The sequence below is a fragment of the Gallus gallus genome, chromosome 1, assembly GCF_016699485.2.
Source record: "Gallus gallus isolate bGalGal1 chromosome 1, bGalGal1.mat.broiler.GRCg7b, whole genome shotgun sequence".
NCBI classification, from domain to species: Eukaryota; Metazoa; Chordata; class Aves; order Galliformes; family Phasianidae; genus Gallus; species Gallus gallus.
This window is the reverse complement of record NC_052532.1, coordinates 84,415,086-84,435,666: the sequence shown is the minus strand read 5'-3', so window position 1 is coordinate 84,435,666 and position 20,581 is coordinate 84,415,086. Positions and strand designations below refer to the sequence as shown.

The following is a 20,581-nucleotide window of genomic DNA, read 5'->3' as shown; positions in this document are numbered from 1 at the left end:
ATCTCACATTAATGGAAAATGAGAACATCTGTAAGAGAGCAAACATTTAAAACTTGTGGGAGAGGAAAATTCATAGAGGTTTTCAACAAGAGCAGAAAACTTCTCTGCAAAAGAAGACTCAGGATAATCCTAAGAACTGTGTTTCCACACACACACACACAAAATAGGCCCTTGGGGAAAAACAGTGATGAACGTGATTATCTAGCTAGGGACTTTCAAGGCAGTTTTAAAGAACAGGGGACGAAAGGCATCAGGACAGTGCTCTGGGTTTTATTACATTTAAAAAGGGATGAAACTGAAGAAGTACCCAGAAGGGGAAGATATTGCGGCACTGAAAAACAGTATTGTCTGGGACATTTTGTTTCACTTAAAAGCTAAAAAAGACAATGAAGTCCCACAGAACTCATGACAAAGCATGCTCTGGAAAGAAGGCTGAGTTGTATAAATAGGCAAGAAAGGAAGTCTGGTGCTGAGATGCTGAGGTGGTACACCTACACCTCATCAGAATTTCCAAGATCTTCTCATAAGGGGTCAAACAGAGCAAGCTGTTGGAAAACAGTAGCACCAGTAAATGGTAATAGATTTCAGCATGCTAGCCTGCTCCACAAATCCATTTTAGTTTATGCACACCACACCATCCCTGGCAGAGTTCCCCCAGAGTTAATCCACTTGGGAAAACTCACTTTTAAAACATGCTACTGGTCTCCAAACTGTCCCCAGAAGCATCTACTCTGTCCTTTGCTGTCCGCTGTCCTGCAAAGTACAACACTTACATTAATCTACAGGGGAGACTCCTCCACTTCTCCACAGTAACACAGTCCACAAAGTCCCTGCCCACAGACCTGCCTCTATGCTCCCCAGCCTCATCTCTAGCATGACTTTTTTGGTGTTGGTCATAATGCCAAGTCCACACAGCTAGACTAACATAAGAGAAAAAAATAAAAAACTCTAGCAACAAAGGAAGTGAAAGCTGTGATTCAGCAGGTGGTGATTCCTCTTTGGTAAGACTGAAAACAGACACATATTGATCGGCTTTTTAAGGTGCTCTTTCACAAACCAGACTCAAAAGTACACAATGATAAAGCACTGTTCTTTCTTCACCACTCTCTAAGAATTTCTTCCTAACACCTAACCTAAATTTACCATCTTTTTGTTCAATGTCATTCCCCTTTGAATGTTTTTAAAGACCAAATGATTGTAGAATTGCCGTTGCTTAGATAACATGGTTTGACAGTACAAATGTCTGTATATGCTGGCCACTGGAACAATACAAGGCTCACTGGAACAGATTCAGTAGCACATGGATGTATATACACAGTTTATGTACAATATTAAAACACAAACAGCAAAAACAATACTTCAAGATCTTATGACTACTATGCCTTCTTTAAATGGTTGCAAAGAAATGTGGAAAGGATTCTTCCCCACACTGAAGTCCCCTGTAAAATCTTTAGTATGCAATTTTTTTTGCAGATGAACATATTTATTTATATATATAATTGAATTATCTTTGTTGCAGCTGTACACTGTGGACAGTATCATTTCCCTTTTGATGCCTCTATCAGTTCAGCACATCCATAATGGAATCAGTCAATGGGGCAGTTTCAAAATAGGACACCTGATTACAAATGAGGCCATGTGGCTCATTATATAGGTCCAGTCAACCCAGCTATTAGAATCAGACTTTGGCATTACTGCTGTTTGCTGGGAAAGTTCTTGTGCCAGTGCAGATGATGAAGAACACAACAACAGAAAGAATGAAGAGGAAGATGATGAGGATTGCTGACTTTAGGATTTGGTTTTTTTTTGCTTTTTCTTCTATTTTGTAATCTTTCTTTAATGAGTTTAACGTTTGCATTCATGTAAATGCCAGAGCTGACAATGGATATTCAATCAAATCTCTAGATAATGAAAATTTTCTTCCAAGCTGAAGATCATTGTTCTTAAATGCTTCATAGCTGACTTATAGACTGGAGGTTCTTCTTCCTTCCTTCATTTGCACTGTGACTTGCACTGCTAGAGCTGCTGCCATGGTAATTGCATCGACCCCAAACCCTTAAGGTAACGAACCCAAGTTATACAATGCCAATGGTTGAGAAGAGTTTGTATTGTAAGCATTGTATCCAACTCCAACTGTGTCTTTAATATTTCTGAGATTCCAGTATTGTCTGCTTCAAGTTCCATTTCAAATTTAGCAAGTTCCTGGTCAAGTTTTCTCACATTACGGTCTACCAAATCATATATTTAATTAGCCAGCTGTACTTTTTCATCTGCATCTTCCAAAGTCTTGTAATAATTGTTTTTGATTGATGTCATTTGTTCTTCTCTCAGTTCAGGTTTGTTTTTCTTTATGTTCATTAAGAAATCATTTACACTCTGTTCAAGCTGATCCATTGCATTCTGCATATGCAAGTCCATCCCGTGCATTTTGGTGAACCTGTCATGAAGATTCATGGGCCGCTGCTTGATCATGTCCAGATACAGCATGGCAGTGGCTGAGCAGTGCTAGTGGGTTTGTCACTAACAGCAGCTCATCCGTTCCAGAATGGTGCTGCCACTGATAACACTAGTGGCTCAGACTCAAGAGTAAGCAATGTGTTCCTGGCATTTCCTTTGCACCTTGGTGACAGTGATCACCATAAAAACAATTATAGACTAGAATTGTCCATTTCCTGATGAAGGACCTTCGGCAGTCTTGATGACTTGGAGAACTTCACTGCCTTTTTAGATATTCAAGAGAGAGGAAACATCAATGAAACTAAGAGGAGCTGAATTTTAAAGAAGCCCTACTGACCCACAGAACTCCTGGGAAGATGATTCTCTAGCTGTAGAAATTCAAGGGACCTTGAAGGAGCACTTAGAAGAGAGGTCTGTTAATACGATCAATAAATGCAGACTGTGAAAGGCTGATGCAAAACCTTGAACCCTGCAATAAACTGTACAAAAGGAATGTGAATAATTATTAGAAATTATTGGTCTGAATACAATTTAGTCCAGTTGATTAAAAATGAACTGGAACCTAATGGCATAGCTTTCATCCTGCCACCATGCCTTGAGCTGAAAAATGTTTTGGACACACAAGAAGATAACACTTCCGCAATCTTGACCCAAGCTGCTGGTGTTACTGCAGCCACAGAGATCAATTTTAGCATCTGGAACACCCTCCTTCCTCTTGCCTTTTCCTTTTATAATTCATCTCCAGAAATAGGCATCAGGCACTCCTCTTCTGGCAGCCTTTCAGCACACTAATTCTTCCTCATTTTACAGACTTGGGGGTAATGTTACTAATTACAGACTCTCCTGTGACTTCAAGAGGGGCAGAAGCTCCTGCTGGCTCTGGCATGTTTTCTCCTTAAAGAGACAAACCAGATGGGAACTCCAGTGACACTGTTTCTGTTATAGCTCTGTTACATTACTATCTTACTAAAAATACTTCAGCAGATGCAGAGCTAATTCATTCGACAACGTAAGGTTTTGCCCATACTCTAGTGACTAAATAATAGCTGGTGAACTATAAATCTGACAGTATCTTTTTGCTCACTGTTTCTCAGTGTTCTTCCACTGGTACCTTATCTGCATTTTCCAAATAAAACAGAAGTTCCGAAGTTTCTGAAGCTACTCACTTTTACCATAAAAATGAAAAGTATTCATAAATGAACCAGTATGGTTTTGTATGATTCCTGCATGCTTTTTGCAAAGGGTTAAGAATAAATGCATTCTTGGGAAAAGGGGGGAGAAATACCTTCTTTCACACCATCTATGCTCTCTGAAACCCTTAGAATCAAGGGCATTAGTGAACTTAAGGCAGCAGAAGCTCATGATTTTAGATCTATAAATCTTGAGTTTCAGTTCTTGTGGTTATACATAGGAGGACTTTTCTGGAGTTCTGCAAAGCAGTTTCAATCACACACTATCTATCTGTTTTTTGGAATTAGCTGCACACACAAGTCTCTTAAGAGCTGTGAGCTTATTCATCTAGTCTACCAGTTTAACCATAAATAATATATCAGTTATTTCAGCAAAGATGAAATGGTGTGCATTTTGGCTTCAGAATGGACTCTCATATCAGCAAACATTACATTTAGTCTGTATAAATGAGTACAGTGACATGCAAGAAAAAAAAATTATGACGCTTCCCCTTGGGCAGGGGAGTGGTGTTTCTGACCTGGATTTCAGTACAGGAAAGAAAGCAGGAAATCCACTCCAACAGATCACTTCTGCTTGTTCTTTCCCACTCTTTCAAAGCCTGGAAGACAGATCCTACTTTGTCTTCTTAGCCTTGAATGAAGCCACAAATGCAGTAGCTATGCCATAAGCTTTGGATAATTACTGATGTTTTATCGAAGACAGTACCATGTAATCGCAAATCTAAAGGAAGAGCTGAGAGAAGGCTGTAGAGGAAGTGGGAAAATAACGTACAGACTTCTCACTCTAGGGAAGATTGTAATTCCTGACCTGGAGTACCAGTACATTTCCAAATGAAGTCAAATGCAGCACATTCTGGGACCTGATAGAGAGTGAAAAACTTTTTAGGGGACCCACTCTAATTCCAAAGCTACATTTCCCTTCCTCTGTCCTCTTCTGTTAACACTATAAAGGTGATAAAGCATTAGGAGGAAGAAAGTCTTTCCAGAGGTATTTTATATCTTCTCTTACCTTCTTGCAGGTAGACTAAAGTAACTTCAACACAGCAGTTTTCTGTTCTGTAGTTTCCCTTTCCCTCCTTTGTATGCCCAGGAGAATCAACCCTGCATTTCTGCATTAAAAACAAGAAAGAAAGAAAAAAAAAAAAAAAGAAGGAAAGAAAGAAAGAAAGAAAGAAAAAAGGGAGATTAGTATGTACCTTCCAAGCAGACAAATTACTGAGATCACAGATAAAGAAGGAAAGGTTATCAACTTTCTCTTACAACCTTCGCATCACCTACTGTTTCAGCTCAATTCTCAAAGATTTTACTTCTCTAATACATAAGAAAAAAATCATTCATCTTATATTGTCATGTAAAACCTTTGAGATGACCTCTGTTAAACAACAGTACCTCCTAAATTCTGCAAGTTCACAGCAGCACTTAGAACTCACAATCGAGTCTTGGTGTAATAGAGTAAATGGGATGAGATTGGCTCCTATAACTTCACAAGCAACAGAAACGCCAACTTGAAAGCAACTTTTTTTGCTTAATTTCCAGTTTTCTGATAAGCAGCGGTACTAATTCAGTGTTCATAACAAGAGTATCAAACAGACTCAGTGAAAGCATTGTTCCTGTCTCAGTCTGAATCAGACCTGATCATGACTCACTACCTTGGACCAGTTACTATCTCCTTTACAGTATCTCCTTTTCTTTTGTTAATACGTTACTTGAGCACAAATCCTCGTAAGTAAAAACAAGACAGACAATACCTAAATACAGGCAGCAGGAAAGGTTCAGAACTCTTTTTAAAGCACAGGTTACAAGAAAAGAAAAAGGAAAGGGAAAGGAAAGGGAAAGGAAAGGGAAAGGAAAGGGAAAGGAAAGGGAAAGGAAAGGGAAAGGAAAGGGAAAGGAAAGGGAAAGGAAAGGGAAAGGAAAGGGAAAGGAAAGGGAAAGGAAAGGGAAAGGAAAGGGAAAGGAAAGGGAAAGGAAAGGGAAAGGAAAGGGAAAGGAAAGGGAAGAACAAAAGAAGAGAACTTGCAATATTTTTTTCTTCGTTGGAGATCCCCTTACACAAACATGTAGTTACGACTCTCTTTCACTCCTGACGTCACTGTAGTCACTTCAGCCTTCTCTAGAATCACACTGGCTTGCACTAGTAGAGATTCTGGCTACTCTGAGTAGTGCCAGTCTCACTGAAAAAAAAAAAAACAACAACAAAAAACCATAAGACCCTCACTACCACATTACATACAGACAAGAAAAACATCTAAATGGATATGATCCACTAAATAATATGATATTAAAAGTCATGTAAACTTTCAAAGCTCAGTTTCAATCAGTCTTTCAAAGCTGACACAGAGATGTCATAGGGAAGCTGAGATCTTGGAATTTCATCTAGACCACTAAAAAAGCTTAAAGTATATTTCTGCTGATTCAATTTTTAATTTAGCAAATGCAAGACCTATTTCCACATTTTCTTTTTGCCTTTGATCTAAATTCATGAGAGCAATTTTTTCCTGTCTTCTTTTGCATTTCCAAAAGTATCAAAAAAGCATAGAAATTCAATGGTACACACACAAGCTGAAAGTCCCCAAGCTTCAAACCAACAGTACACACTGAAAGCACAGATAAAAATGTAAGCTACTTTTCCTAGAGTCTTATCACTGTAGTTGTTGAGCCTCTTACATATGTATAATAAGTGCTACCCTTCTCGGTACTGTAGAATGAGGTAAGACAAACTAATGTGGTGAGGAACTTTAATTCAAATGCTGAAAAATAAACAACGTTTTCTTTACTGGCCAGCACAGTTCGGTTGTACACATACAAACAAGGCCATAAATAACCATTCTTGCATCTTTCTCACTTCTACAAAAGGAAAGTATATGGGATTTGCTTGAAGTTTCAACCTCAACCTGCTGTTACAGCAAAGGACTTCACAAAAGAGGACCTCACAAAGGAGGACCTCATAAAGGGGGACCTCACAGACTGCTAAGGATGAGAGGATTTGGTAAATAGGGGGAGCATCACATTTACAGTCTGTCACTGCCCCTCACTTTCACTAGAAATTGCAGCCTAACCAAGCTCCAGCAACCAGCCTGAGAAATCCTTCTCAGTAAAGACCTCATGCTTTCAAGGTTCAGCAGCAAGTGAATGCTGACCTAACAATGTGGTAACAGCAATGGAAATTCTTGCTAGATGGGAGAAAAAAAAAAATTCCCCATGATGTCATTGCAGTGCTGGGGTAGGAGCACAGGCACAACAGGAAACTCACACACAAAAGCAGCTGAACAGAAAGGCCCTGAGCAATCTCAGCCATACAGGGAGCCATGAGCCCCTGGGGCTGGACTAGAGAGATCAAGTGGCCCTGCCCAGCCTGAATTACCATGTGGTATCAAAGTTTGTACTCAACTTCCAACACAAACATCAGTGAAATTCTCACAAGCATGAATGCATTTTATATTTCTTTTATTTTGGCATCAGCATTTTTTTCTAATATAGTTGTGTCCAAGAATCCCACTAAAAGAGCAGAGCTTTACCACAACATGAAGTGGACATTATGCACACTGGTTATCATGAAAATGTTTAAGTAAATCCACTGTATGTAATTCAAGAAGAAAGTGAGGTATCACAGCCCTGTGTGGATGGTGTAAAGAGCTGCTTAGTGCAGCTGAACTAAGCAGTCTTACCACAGCCCATGTCCTCTCTCAGCCTCAGATCTCTACTGCAAAGGACACTTCCTTCACTCCTGCTGCTAGAGGTTCAGGTCTCCTGGTTCATCCTGGAATCTTGAAAGGATCCCGTCCTCCACAGCTGGGGGCAGAAAAGAGTCGAACCCAAAGGTCTCTTTTCCTTCTTATTTGCAGAGCTTCAGCAGCTTCACAGCATCCTCTGCTGCCAAAGAACAGAATCAAATCAAAAACGGCCTAAGCCTTTGAGTGAGTGTCATCACTTTACACCCTTATTCAAACTACTTGACAATGAAAAGAAGCAGATAATGAAGCCCCAATTCATGTTAGGGACATCACAGAGGAAAGGGTGATCTCTTCTTGGATACTACTGGTGTAAAACATCCCTTAAATAACAGTAGCTCACTGTTACGAGGAATTGTCACATGCCACTGTACAAATCTTGCAGGATCAGGCTTTTGACACAGGTGTTACTTTTCTCAGGATAATTCTGATGTGGGTCCTCAGACAATAATATGTTTAATTTAAAAAACATCAGTAAATCTGCTTCTTGATTTGAAAGAAAACTCTCATAGCTCAGTTCAACACAGTACCCACGGTTGTCACTTACATGTTGGCTTAAGGAAATCCGTGGCTTTACTTGTTTGCTAAAGCCTTTGGTCATTGTGCCTGTCCCTCATTGTACTGTCTCACGGTTGATATAGCTCATTTCAAAGCAGCCGAGAAAAGAGAAAATCAGTTTAACGGACACAGTGCCAATACTGGCACAAAAATCAAATTCAGAACTGTACATTGGTGCTATATAGTGCCTTTCCACATCTGGCTCTATGATAACCATACTTCTTATCACTCTTATTATGTGGGACACTCTGAAAATAGTATCTCCTGTTTATTTCCATGGAAACTACAACAGATACAAGGAGCATAATAGCACTATTTGACAGAGAAAATTCTTGGCTAAAAACCAGTATTTTTCAACACAGGCACTACGATTAGCTGTGCATTTTCACCAGCAATAAACAAGAATGCATCTGTCATAATCTCCACTTGAGGTGACCACTGTTGCTGTCACCAGTGCTGAAATGCACCACCCACTGCCTCGCTGAGCTCACACCCACTGTTTGGTCTCCAGAAATGTTCAAGTGTCAGTGATGGTCAGAGAAGGTCAGTGGGGGCCTTTTTTTTCCAAGTGGAGGAATTCAGTGACACACCTTTGCTTCATCTGCACTCCCATGTCAGATGTTATTGCGTCAGACTGCCCCTCTGCTGCCATCTGTCTCACGGCAACAACATATAAGGGAATGTTGGTGGGAAGGTTCAACCTTTGCTGCCATACCACCATCTGCCCCTGACAGCGTGAGCCAACATAATGAAATAGGAGGCATTACTTTCAGAGCAGCTCTTGTAGAAGAAAAAAAATATATCAACAAAACAGTATTTCAGCTACAGTGAGAAAAAGGGAAGTGTAAGTGTATACCCTCTGAGATCGGTGGGAAGCATTCTGACTGCTCTAAGGAGGCATTCCCACAAGTCGGTCAGGCATTAACAAGACTTGCAGTGAGTATGAAAAGCAGCTTTGCAGCACATAGATGCATCTTCTCCATGCCTGAGCCTGCTGAAGTCCTTACTCATATCACAGCTGCTCTGCAGCCCAGGTGATGATCCTACCACAGAGAAACGTGTTACGTGAGAGAGGACAAGTCAGCTCCTGCCTTCATACCACACACACTGCTGTGCATGAATACTATGTAGACATCGAGATTTGACCTTCACAGACTTTGAATCAAGGTTGGAAAAGACCTGTCAGATTACCCAGATCAGCTGTCAGCCTATCCCCACCATGCCCACTAACCATGTCTGTCAGTGCCACGTCTACACGGCTCTCGAACACCTCCAGGGACGGTGACTCCACCACCTACTTCCCTGTGCAGTGCCCTATCACTCTTTCTGAAAAGAAACGTTTCCTCATGTCCAACATGAACCTCCCCAAAGCCACTTGAAGGAACCACCTCTCGTCCTATAAAGACTTCTACCGAGTGAAATAAGCCACGAAATATCAGAAGAAACAAGCAAACGGCTGTGCTTTGAGAGCCGTCTTCTTCAAAAAAAAAAGGAGACGATATTCACGCCGCAGGGCTCTCTATCTGCTCCGCCCCGGCCCTGCCCCCTCTGCTGGGATCCCGTCCCACCGCGGTCGGCGGCAGAGCGCCGCTGGTGTCCGTCATGGCGGCCGCCGCGCAGCTGCTCCGCGGGGCCGCCCGCGCCCCGCCCGCCCTGTCCGCCGCGTCCCGCCGCTGGCTGGGCTCCGCGCCGCCGGGGGTCCCCGCGGTCCGAGGCGGGCGGCGCTGGGCGCTGGCGGCGGCGGGGGCGCTGGGCGGGCTGGGGCTAGGGCTGTGGAGGCGGCGGGCCTCCATGGCCGCGGCCGAGGAAGAAGAGGAAGAGGAGATGCGACGGCGGTTCATGGCGCCGCCGGTGAGCGGGCTGCGGGAGCTGCGGCGGCGGCGGCGGGAGCTGGGGAGCCGCATGGAACTGCTCATCATGGAGACGCAGGCCGAGGTGTGCCGCGCCCTGGCGGCGCTGGACCCCGGCGCCTCCTTCGCCGTAGATACCTGGGAGAGGAAGGAAGGTGCGGGGGGCGGGGCGGCCGGGGGCGGCGGGGCGCGGGGGGCTCCCGGCCCTCGGTGACCCGGTGCGGCGTTGGCAGGCGGAGGCGGCATCAGCTGCGTGCTGCAGGACGGAGAGGTCTTCGAGAAGGCGGGCGTGAACGTGTCGGTGGTGTTCGGGCAGCTGTCCGAGGAGGCGGCGCGGCAGATGAGGAGTAGGGGGAAGGCCCTGAAGGCCACCGAGGATGGTAAGGGGGCCGCGATAGGGGAGGGAGGGAGGGAGGGGTGCTCCAACATATTATTTCAGCGGAGGTTCTGGTAGGATGTTAGGAAAAATCTCTTCTCATAAAGAGTGGTGAGGCAGTGCCACAGGCTGCGCAGGGAGGAGGTGGAGGGACTGTCCCTGGAGGTGTCCAAGAGCCGTGTAGATGTGGCACTGAGGGATGTTGTTAGTGGACATGGGTTGACAGCTGGACTAGGAGGTCTGAGAGGTCTTTTCCAACGTTAACAATTCTATAGTTATCCCTTTTTTGCATTTTTAGGACTAATGCAGAAAAAGGCTTTTAATGAGGCACGTAGAAATGTGTGGATGAGAAGCAAATTTCGCCCAGAGTAATAATTACTGTGAAATTCTCTTGTAGCCGAATGACAGCTTGAAAACTAAGGATAGATAGCAATGTTCCTTAAAAGGTAATAAATGAAGTTATTTGAAAAACTGTAGATCTTCTTTCTGTGCATCTTTTTACCTAGGAAAGCTGCCTTTCTGTGCCATGGGCGTAAGCTCCGTTATCCATCCAAAGAATCCTCATGTTCCCACCATGCACTTCAACTACAGATACTTTGAAATCGAGGAAGCCGATGGTAAGAACTATAAGTCAGTGTAGTACACGTGACGAGTACTGTATGAAGGAATGGTGAGCGCGTGACTAGGCTAAGAGGTTAAGAACCAGTAGGCTTTTTGTCCTAGCTGTGCTAAGAACTTGTTGAGTAGCACCACTTTCTAGAGTTTAATAGAAGAAAGGTTCGTGAAGGACTGGTGGGCGTTCTGGTCAGGTATATACAACCTTTGTCTCCAAAGTTGGGAGGATGTGCTGTCAGGAAAATGGCTCTCTACTTGCCTTAGGTCGTTTTTCCCTAAGTTTCTGCAGTGTGCTGCTGTTGAGGCAGGCTTCTGGGCCTGGTGGTCTAGAATGGGGAGGTCATTTGTGCATTGTGATTGTGCACATACCTATCGTTCAAATCAGAAACTTCAGAGAGGCTTGGAATTATGTTGCCAGAACATTTTGGATCATTTCTCACCAGTTAGTTCCCCTGGGTTTAGTAATGTTTCCAGATTACTGAAGTATCCAAGAAGTCGCAGTTTTCTTGTCTTATTTAAGCAGTAGAGGTAACAGTGACAGGAGCATTGGGCAGCCCTTGTGTGATAGACTTGTTACTCTATCAGATCCTATAGAGCATCCACAATATCCAACAAGCGGTTTTCTCTGCCTTGAAATTAGTTTCGTATTTTCCTGGTTATTGCACTGCCTTGAACTCAATTTTTTCGTGATTGGTTAGGGCTATCATGGAATAATGATTTTATTTTGTACTGTACGAATAGTTGTTCCTGGTGAACCACTAGCAATGCATTTCTGTTTGGAAGGTGGGCTTTTTGCTTTGCGTTTGTTTGTTTTCGTTTTTCAATGTTGTTGCTTGCCTCTCTCCTATAGGAACTAAACAGTGGTGGTTTGGTGGTGGAACGGACCTCACTCCGACGTACTTGAATGAAGAAGATGCTGTACATTTCCACAAGACTCTGAAAGAAGTTTGTGACAAGCATGATCTGAAGCTGTATCCCAAGTATAAGAAATGGTATGTGAGAGATGTACTCGGATTCCAAAATTTTGTGAGAGCAGAAAGCAGCATTAGAAATTGCCAATTAAGTGCATTCTAGGAACAGTAGGTTCTCTTCTGCCTTCTGATAAGTGTCAGCAGACCCTAATGAAAATCAGCAGATACACACTCTGGGACAAAATGTAGTCTGAAGCAGTCTCTTATTTACAGAAGCCTGAGAGCTGATTAGGATCTTAGGTCTGTAAACTGAGTATAAAAATAAGCTGACTCTACAAGATTTTGTAAGCCAAAGACCTCATTAGGCATCTTACATGTTCTTTTTACCCTCCGGTGTCAAACTAGGATGAGATTTTTTGCCTCAGAGGCCTGTGGACTTTGGACTTGCACTTATTTTGCTTACAGTGAACTCATGGTAAATGTGCATGACTAAATTCCACTCAAGTTATTCTGCATTCAATGTGTCTTTCATTATCCTTCTTTCTTTCTTTTTTTTTGCAGTGTCGGTAAAGGAGCTTCTCCTTAATGTAGAAGCTTCATGATTTTTATGAAGCTGTAGTTTTGTTCCCAGTGACACATTCACATAGTGTTGGACAGCGTATTCTCTAAAGGTGTGAACTTTGAATGTTCTTCTTGAGCTGAGACATGTAGTTGATGGGATCTTTCCCAGCTGCTCAGTGGGGGCTTGCTGCTCTGTCTCTGATAATCCTATCTGCTGCAAGCTGTGGTATCCGGAAAGGACGGTTAGCCTTTTGTCAGATACCAGGTCTTGCCTGAGGACTGGAGATAATGTGGGTGTTGTAGCTTGAGTGTGAACCACTTGGTCCAGGAGCACACCTTAAAATGTTAAGATTACAGCCTGTCTGATGAATTTTTTGCGCGTTGGTTCAGAAAGCCAACCCTAATGGTCATGTTGTTTGCAGGATAAGGAGGCAAGCAATGCCAGCAGCTGGGATCAGAGAGATGGATGTCTGTTCTTAGTCTGAGGGCAGCTCAAAGGAGGACATTTGTCCATTGTGTCCACTGGACAAAGGCAGTTTTCCCAATCCCAGCGTGAGCATTTGTTGTAAGCAGCAGCTGTGTAGGGGCATGTCGTTCTCATTGCTGGAGGACTGTGAATCTCCTCCGTGCTTCTACTAATTTATATTGCCTTTTTTCCATCTTTTCTTAACCAGAAAAGGTCTTGTTACATTTACCATATTGCCTTCCTGATCCAGCTTTAAAACTCTGGTCAGGTTGCATTTTTGACTCAGCCTTTTTTTCCAGACTCTTCCTCCTGCTATGAAATAAAAAAACTGATCATCTCAGTGAATGAAAAAAATAGCTTCGGTTATCTGTCTCCCTGTCTCTCCCTCTATGGCTGTGCCATTTGTATTGCTTGTTAACAGTAACTGTGGATGGACACGTCTGGTGTGTTAGTCCTGAAGGAAGACAGGATTTCCTTCTTGTTGTGGCGTTCTGCTTCCCTTCTATTTCTGCCCTAGGTGAAGACTTGCAGGACTTGGTTGCCTAAGCAAACAACTGCAAGTTGGATGTGGATACGGTGAATCAGCTGACTTGCAGTAATTGCATACCTACACACTCCCAGTAAATACAAAATAGATTCATTTCCTCTTCATTATAGGATAAGCTGCGCATATTCTTTCATAAACTTGACAGTGAGCTGTGAATAGCCAGTGCTAGAATGACTCCATCTTCCAAACTTAAACTGTTATAAAGTCTTTTTCCAAGGAAGGCTGCCTCCCTTTTTGTTTTTTCCTTCCCTTTAAGTGACAGTGGCTTTTTTATTCAGTGTTGGGTTTGCTGATCTTTTTTTTAAGTTTTGATGCAGAAAGTAATTTTTTTCACAATAATAGCAAAAAGAATAAAGAGGTTATTTCTTCTAAGTTTATTTGCTTATTTCACATTTGTCTGAAAGCTGTACAAATAGTCTGGAACCTGTATATATTTCAGGGAATGAACTCTAGAAAGATCTCCTAGGTGAGCTTTTGAAATCAGGTGTCCCTCCTCCTCATAGGTAGAGAATATGAATTAGATGATTATTAGATGAGTACACGTGAAAACGTTTGCCATGGTCACTGACTGTTGTATGTTCAGTGGCCACAGCTTTGTGATACCCATTTAATCAGAGCTTTCAGTGATTGCATTCTGTATGGGGCTGTACAGTACTCATAACAGTCAGTGAAACAGCAAGGCACCTGGCACTGTAAGAACTGACTTCTCATCACTGTTTCACTAGTGCTGTCCTGTGCCAGGTAGCAGTTAAGAGGTTCTTTTTGTGGGTCCTATTAATAACTGTCTGCTGCCCCATCTAGGTGTGATGACTACTTCCATATCAAGCACCGTGGTGAGCGAAGAGGGATTGGAGGCATATTCTTTGATGACGTGGACTCTCCTTCCAAGGAGGAAGTATTCCAGTTTGTACAGAGCTGTGCCAAAGCTGTTGTGCCTTCTTACGTTCCCATTGTGAAGAAGCACTGCCACGACTCCTACACACCGGAGGAGAAACTGTGGCAGCAGCTTCGGAGAGGACGGTGAGTATCAAGGGAGCAAAAGAATACACGGGTGTCTCGCTCCAATTTACAGGAGGGAGAGGAGGTTCTTTGATACATGTATACCCAGCATGAGATTAAGAAACAACGGTTCAAATGTTGGTCCGACCAGTTTATAACAAATCTTAATAAGGGACATGGGGAAAGGGAGGATGGACACTATTACGGATTGGGGTGATGGGGAAGGGAAGGCGAGCGATAGAAAAGATAGGAAATAGAAGCAAGGAGTCTTTATAGGTACAAATTAGGATGATGGGGAAGGGAAGAAGGGCAGCAGAAAAGATAGGAAATAGGAGCAAGGAGTCTCTATAGGAGGCAAGAGGGAGATAGTCACCACCATGGGTCCAGCGTGGTTCATAGTTCAGTCACTGATCTTCAGTAGTGGTGGGTCATCAGGTGTTGTTCCATTGATGACACGGTGGCGACGACGACGATTGCAATGGCAGTACAAACTTATTTATAAGTCCAAAGTGGTTGAGTCAGCTCTCTTTTGAGTGACAGCTTGAATCCAAAGTGATTGAGTCAGGTCTCCTTAGAGTGGCAGCTACTGGCTCTGGGATCTCATCAGAAACTGCTTTGTTGCCATCTTCCGGGTCTTTCCAGCAGATAAGAGGGAGCAGGGATGCCCATCTGCATCCTGTTTTTCACAGGGCACCATGGTATCATTCCCCAGCTTTCCCACACCAAGCTGGGGCTATTTAGTCACAGGCCAGATCTTCTGCCAGTAACCACTCCTGAGCACTCTCTTCTGGAGGCATGAAGCTCTGGAGGAAGGTGCTTTCAAATGTAAAATTGTCCACACAGTGGTGTTGATTGCCACACGGCAACGCTCACCTCTCATCTAAGTCAGAGTCTAATCTCAAGAAATGCCTCAGAAGGCAAGCTTTGGGCCAAAAAACAAGGAAGGATTCATACAACGGGAGGTGGATGAGACTGGTTAGAATAAAATGAGCTAGTTCTTCATGGTCACAGGGCTTATGTCCTGAAGCGTATTTTATATCCTGTCATGGTGTGGGGTAAGTTTGCTCAAATACTTCAGAGTTGCAATATTTCTGCGTACAGAACAATTTTTGATACTCAATGCTAGCTTGCTGGGGAGGATGCAGAAAAGGTACTAGCACACCCTCATCTGTAACTCTTACTCTCCTGTGTTGCGACAGCGTAAGCAACCCATAAAAATGCCACTGTTTCTCTCAGATTCCTTTAAAAAACAAGAGAAGCCACTGCATTTTGTAACAAGCACAGGGGTGCATGTGTGCACTGTGTCCTGAATCCCACCTTCTGCAGACCAGTGATATGCCCTGTCACATGAGGAGCATAAGGGTAAGGTAGTCATGCTTACTATTCAGTAATGAAGCTAAACTCCAGAAAGGCACCAAATTACTGTACCCAAAAGTGCTTTCAGTTTCTTACGTACATACTTACTCTCTTTCATTGAAATAAGTATGTCATGAACTCTTTGCAAAGGAACAAAGATACAGAGGGGTTTTGTTTTTCTGTTGTGGCAAAAAGTTACTGGAACTTAAAAGATGTTTGAGGGTGTATATTACGATGAGGGACTATTAATGCTGCAAAAGCTTAAGTTTATCGGTAGATACTCTTGTCTCTGTCCTATCTGAGCACATGGAGAAATCATATATGTGCTCTCTGCAGAAATAGGAAGTATTTGCTTGCTGCCTTTTCTGCAAAGAAACCTGTAGAAGTGGCATGAAGATGGCATAAATGTTCAAGTTTCAATCACTGGCCTGCAACAGTTACCCAGATAAACACATATGCTTAATTTGGTGTAACTGTTTCTTGGAGCATTAGGCTTTCAGGATCCATTCTGTGAATGGGATTTAGCAAACCTGGTAAGATTATAAGGGGAAGTAGCTTCTTCAAGCTGCATCCAGGACGAACTCGGCCTGCTTATTGCACTGAACCAGTTTGCAGATTATTGGGTTAGTCAGAGATCTCTGTTTCTGCAAATAGCAAGGGTTCCTCTCTTCCCATTTGTCTCTTAGGTACTAATACCTCCATCCTGGTTGTTGAGATAAACCCTGCTGAATTGTCACTGCTCTTTTTGTATGCTGAACAATTGGCTTCAAAGTGGGGTTCATTCTGACACTCAGTATCGTTGAAAGTCTGTTTTTGTTTGATGTCTGCTATCTGAAGAAAGCACGATCAACTTCTGATAATAGACGTGTTTTTCTGCTGTATTTCCGCTCCCTGTAGGTATGTGGAGTTCAACTTGGTTTATGACAGAGGTACAAAATTTGGCCTGCTAACGCCAGGATCGAGAATTGAAAGTATTCTTATGTCCCTGCCACTGACTGCAAGGTAAGGGAATAGTTGTATGGAGTTACGGGTAGGCACTGTTCTTACTAACATACTTTATAGGATTAAGTCAATGGTCTGTTTTGGTGTGTAGTCTCTTAACACTGGTTGGTTCATGCCTGATACAAGAAGTGGCCAAATAGATGCAGGTGCTTTTCTGTTCTGCTGCGCTCACTCATTCACCAGTTACGTATGGTTTAGATATTTTTTTAATGCTTACTTAGTGCCTCTTGATAGATTTCTCCTGCTTCCTCTTTGGGTGTTTTTGCAGTAGCTTTTTGGAAAGCACGTGAACTTCTGTCAGTCTTAACAAGCCTGTGGCAAGGAGTTTTACAGTTTAACTGTAAACTTGAAAAAGAGCCTCTGTGTTTTCTACTTGCAGCCAATGGCTTTGTTTGACTCCTCAGATTTTCTTCTCATTTGTTTTCTCTGTAACAGCTCTTATTTCATAGACTTCTGTTGTTAATTGTCTACTTTCGAAACTGATCAGTGCCCCTCTTTTAAGTCTTTGTACATTAGCTGCTCCACACTTTTCATCACATTTGCCACTTTTCTCTACGCAGTTTTCTTTGTCCTTTCTGAGCTGGAGATAAGGATCAGACAACAGAAGCTGCATATCTGAGATGCAGGTGTGCTGCTGACTCATACAGTGGCATAAGGATGTTTTTGTTCATTATTATTAATCTTAATATGCTGCTCGCTGGTGTTGAGATGGCTTTTTCATAGAACTGTTACAATGCCACAATCTTATCTGGGCAGTAAAAGTTAGCTCAGTCTCTCAATGTGTGGATATTTTCTCTCTTTGCACTACTTTAGAACAACACCAAATTGCACCTAGCAACGTTCAGTTCTTTGGCCTGTAGCTTTGCATCCTTAGGAGAGGCAACTGCAGACAGCAGGGCAGTCTGAATGCATTTCCCCTTTCTCTGCAGGTGGGAATACATGAACACACCTTCAGAGAGCTCAAAGGAAGCTGAAATTCTAGAGGTTCTCCGCAATCCCAAAGACTGGGTGCACTGACATGGATCGTGAAGAAGGTGGATTGCTTATACTGAGCCATTACAGAAGAAGAGGAAAGCCTGCAAGCCAGCTCCTCTGAACTGCTGCTGCACGGCGTCTTAGTATAGCTATTTATACTCTTACCTGGTGCCTTAATGATGATGCTATAGACTTGTTGTAACTTGCAAATATGTGACCTCTTTCTTTAAGAGTGATCAGCTGATGTTGTCATCCCTTGTTGATATTGCCTTGTGAAGGACTGGTGATACCCTCCCAGGGCTAGTGTGCATGCTTATGAACTTCAACTGATTTGTGTGTGATTGCAAAATGTTAAATTACTGTGAAGCATTCCCCCAGTGGATTTAAAGCACTATCAGTGCCTAGATGGCACTGCTTACTTGAGAATAATGTTGGGATGTTCTAGAAACACTTTTTATAAAGAATAAAGTGAATATTTGGTATGGTTTAAATCTTTACATCTGCTTTGATGATCCTGTGAAAAAGACAGGTAGCACTATGTTTCAGCTGGAGGTGGGGATCAGTGGAAACTGGCTTAGGGTCTCAGTTGTGCCTGCTGGGTGCAAGAGTTGGCTGTATGCTTAAAAGAAAAGCTCTTGAGTGCTGCTCTCCCTAGTTCTCTCTCACCTGTGATCAACCACACCAGCACTTACTCTCTGCCCATTCCTTGTCAGGAAGGGCTGGGTTGGTCAGGAAGCTGCTGGGTGTGGCTCTGGGCTTCCTGCACACACCTTCTGGCTGCTCTGATTGCCCTTTCTGCCTGCAGCACAAACTTTGAGTGCACCCTCAGTAAATTGCAGATGACACCAAGTGGGAGAAAAAAGCTGCCTGAGGGGAGGAAGGCTCCACGTGGAACAGGATAGGCTGGACAGAGGCACTGAAGCCAGTTTTATGTGTTTTACCAAGACCAAAGGCCAGGTCCTGCACTTTGCTCACAATTGTGTAGTTGTAGCACTGAGGGACATGGATCGCGGGCACGGCAGTGATGGATTGACAATTGGACTAAGTTACCTGAGTGGTTAACGATTCCTTCCAAGAAAGGAAAAGCAAAAAGCTGCGCTGCTGAAGAAAAAACATACTACTACCTCCCCGTCGGGGAATCGAACCCCGGTCTCCCGCGTGACAGGCGGGGATACTCACCACTATACTAACGAGGAGTAGCTAACACCAGGTGCTCCCGCTGGCGCATCCTATGACGTCAGCGTTTCCGAGCTGTGAGGTAATGCAATGGGTTCCGTGCAGTTTTGAGTCTAAACCGCCCCAGCTTGTTATCCCGGCCCTGCGGGACCGACGGCCACTCTCACACCTCAGCCGGACGGCCGTCCCGGACCCGCTGCTTTTTCACTCCATTCTGCAAAGAAACGCCTAACGCACTGAGCACGCAAACTTCGACGTAGCGGAATGAGTCCACGCGCCGTGCAGCTTTTCCTCAGTAATCAATGACATCCAACAAAAAAATAATCAGCATCAAAACACAAGTGGCCCGTACGGGGATCGAACCCGCGACCTTGGCGTTATTAGCACCACGCTCTAACCAACTGAGCTAACCGGCCGTCTTGTAAATATGGTTTCTTGTGTCCACAGCTCACCGGTCCTTCCGACGCCCCGTGGGGGGAAGGAAAAATATCAAAAAACCTGATTTTCGAACCTCTCGCATAACGTGCAGCATAGTACTTCACGATTACTCGTAGGACACTACAGCGCAGAGCCAAAACGTAAAGCCACCTCCCCGTCGGGGAATCGAACCCCGGTCTCCCGCGTGACAGGCGGGGATACTCACCACTATACTAACGAGGAGCTGAGTGCACGCACTACTGCCCTGCCAGCCCGCCAAAAAAAGCCCGCGAAAGCACGCCTGGTGTGTGAAGAGATCCCACTAACTTGTGGGCACTCAAATTGCCACTCTCTTTGTGCCGGTCACCAAGGGAAACCAGCAATCCCTCCCAGCTAGAAAGCCAGTTAGACCACGTGTAAAACCAAAGCACTGGGAAAAGTCAAAGCTCGCTGAAAACCAGACAACTGCCATGAGGAATCATGGAATCATAGAATGGCCTGGGTTGAAAAGGACCACAATCATCATCAACCCCCCTGCTATGTGCAGGGTCGCCAACTACCAGACCAGGCTGCCCAGAGCCACATCCAGCCTGGCCTTGAATGTCTCCAGGGATGGGGCATCCACAACCTCCTTGGGCAACCTGTTCCAGTGCGTCACCACCTTCTGCGTGGAAAAACTTCCTCCTAATATCTAACCTAAACCTCCCCTGTCTCAGTCTCAAACCCTTCCCCCTTGTCCTATCACTATCCACCCTTGTAAACAGCCATTCCCCTTCCTGTTTATAAGCTCCCTTCAAGTACTGGAAGGCCACAATGAGCTCTCCCTGAGAGAGAGATCTCTCTTTGAAGATACTGCCACAGATGTGGAGCAAGAAGAGCTGGAGACTGGAAAGGAATGTGACACAAAAAGTCTGGTGGAAGAAACAAAAAGAGCAGGAAGAGTCGGTGATGTGTGAAGGAGGAGAAAATAGAACCCCATACTGTGTGTTGTACACAGTGGGAAGACAAGGGCTGGCACAGGGCACTGCAGGGCCATTGTATGCCCCATAATATTCATGTATAATCTACTTGGGTTAAGACTGACATTAGGATCACAAAGAAGATGCGGTGGGATGCGCTGCACAATCCTGACTGGAACACTCAAGACTGGGAGAGGCAGATCTTAAGTTGGTCTTTCAGTGAGGTTATTTGCCCGCAGGTTTTAGCACACGATCGGGATCACGTGGAAGGGTTTGGGCCATGAAACACTGGTCGGGAAAGGCAGCAGGTTCCACAGCTCCGACAGCTCCAGCACGTCACAATCTCCTCAGGCGTCTCACGGGCCGCCAAACGGTAGCCCGGTAATGCAGCTGCCGCACCTCCCATCCGCGCCCTCACGGCAGCCGGAGAGCAAA

The 20,581-nt window shown here is 44.0% G+C and overlaps 1 protein-coding gene, 1 long non-coding RNA gene, 3 other non-coding genes and 1 pseudogene across 5 annotated transcripts; 1 reads left to right on the top strand and 5 right to left on the bottom strand.

Moving 5' to 3' along the window:
* Positions 1-830: 830 nt before the first annotated feature.
* LOC107054827 lies at positions 831-2,472 on the bottom strand (annotated as a pseudogene).
* Positions 2,473-7,077: 4,605 nt separating this feature from the next.
* Positions 7,078-9,417, bottom strand: LOC101747966. Its single transcript, XR_005840601.2, has 2 exons — positions 7,926-9,417; positions 7,078-7,520 (listed from the first exon to the last, which is right to left on the bottom strand). It is a non-coding gene; the product is annotated as an inhibitor of growth protein 3-like (long non-coding RNA).
* Positions 9,418-9,517: 100 nt separating this feature from the next.
* CPOX (coproporphyrinogen oxidase) lies at positions 9,518-18,085 on the top strand. Its single transcript, XM_416596.8, has 7 exons — positions 9,518-9,941; positions 10,020-10,166; positions 10,669-10,779; positions 11,628-11,769; positions 14,064-14,282; positions 16,515-16,619; positions 17,549-18,085. The coding sequence occupies exons 1-7, from the start codon at positions 9,539-9,541 to the stop codon at positions 17,634-17,636; spliced, it is 1,215 nt and encodes a 404-aa protein (XP_416596.2). The 5' UTR covers positions 9,518-9,538; the 3' UTR covers positions 17,637-18,085.
* A 633-nt stretch (positions 18,086-18,718) lies between these two features.
* Positions 18,719-18,790, bottom strand: TRNAD-GUC. Its single transcript has one exon. It is a non-coding gene; the product is annotated as a tRNA-Asp (tRNA).
* Positions 18,791-19,112: 322 nt separating this feature from the next.
* On the bottom strand, positions 19,113-19,186 carry TRNAI-AAU. The gene has a single exon. It is a non-coding gene; the product is annotated as a tRNA-Ile (tRNA).
* Positions 19,187-19,358: 172 nt separating this feature from the next.
* Positions 19,359-19,430, bottom strand: TRNAD-GUC. Its single transcript has one exon. It is a non-coding gene; the product is annotated as a tRNA-Asp (tRNA).
* Between the last annotated feature and the right edge of the window lie 1,151 nt (positions 19,431-20,581).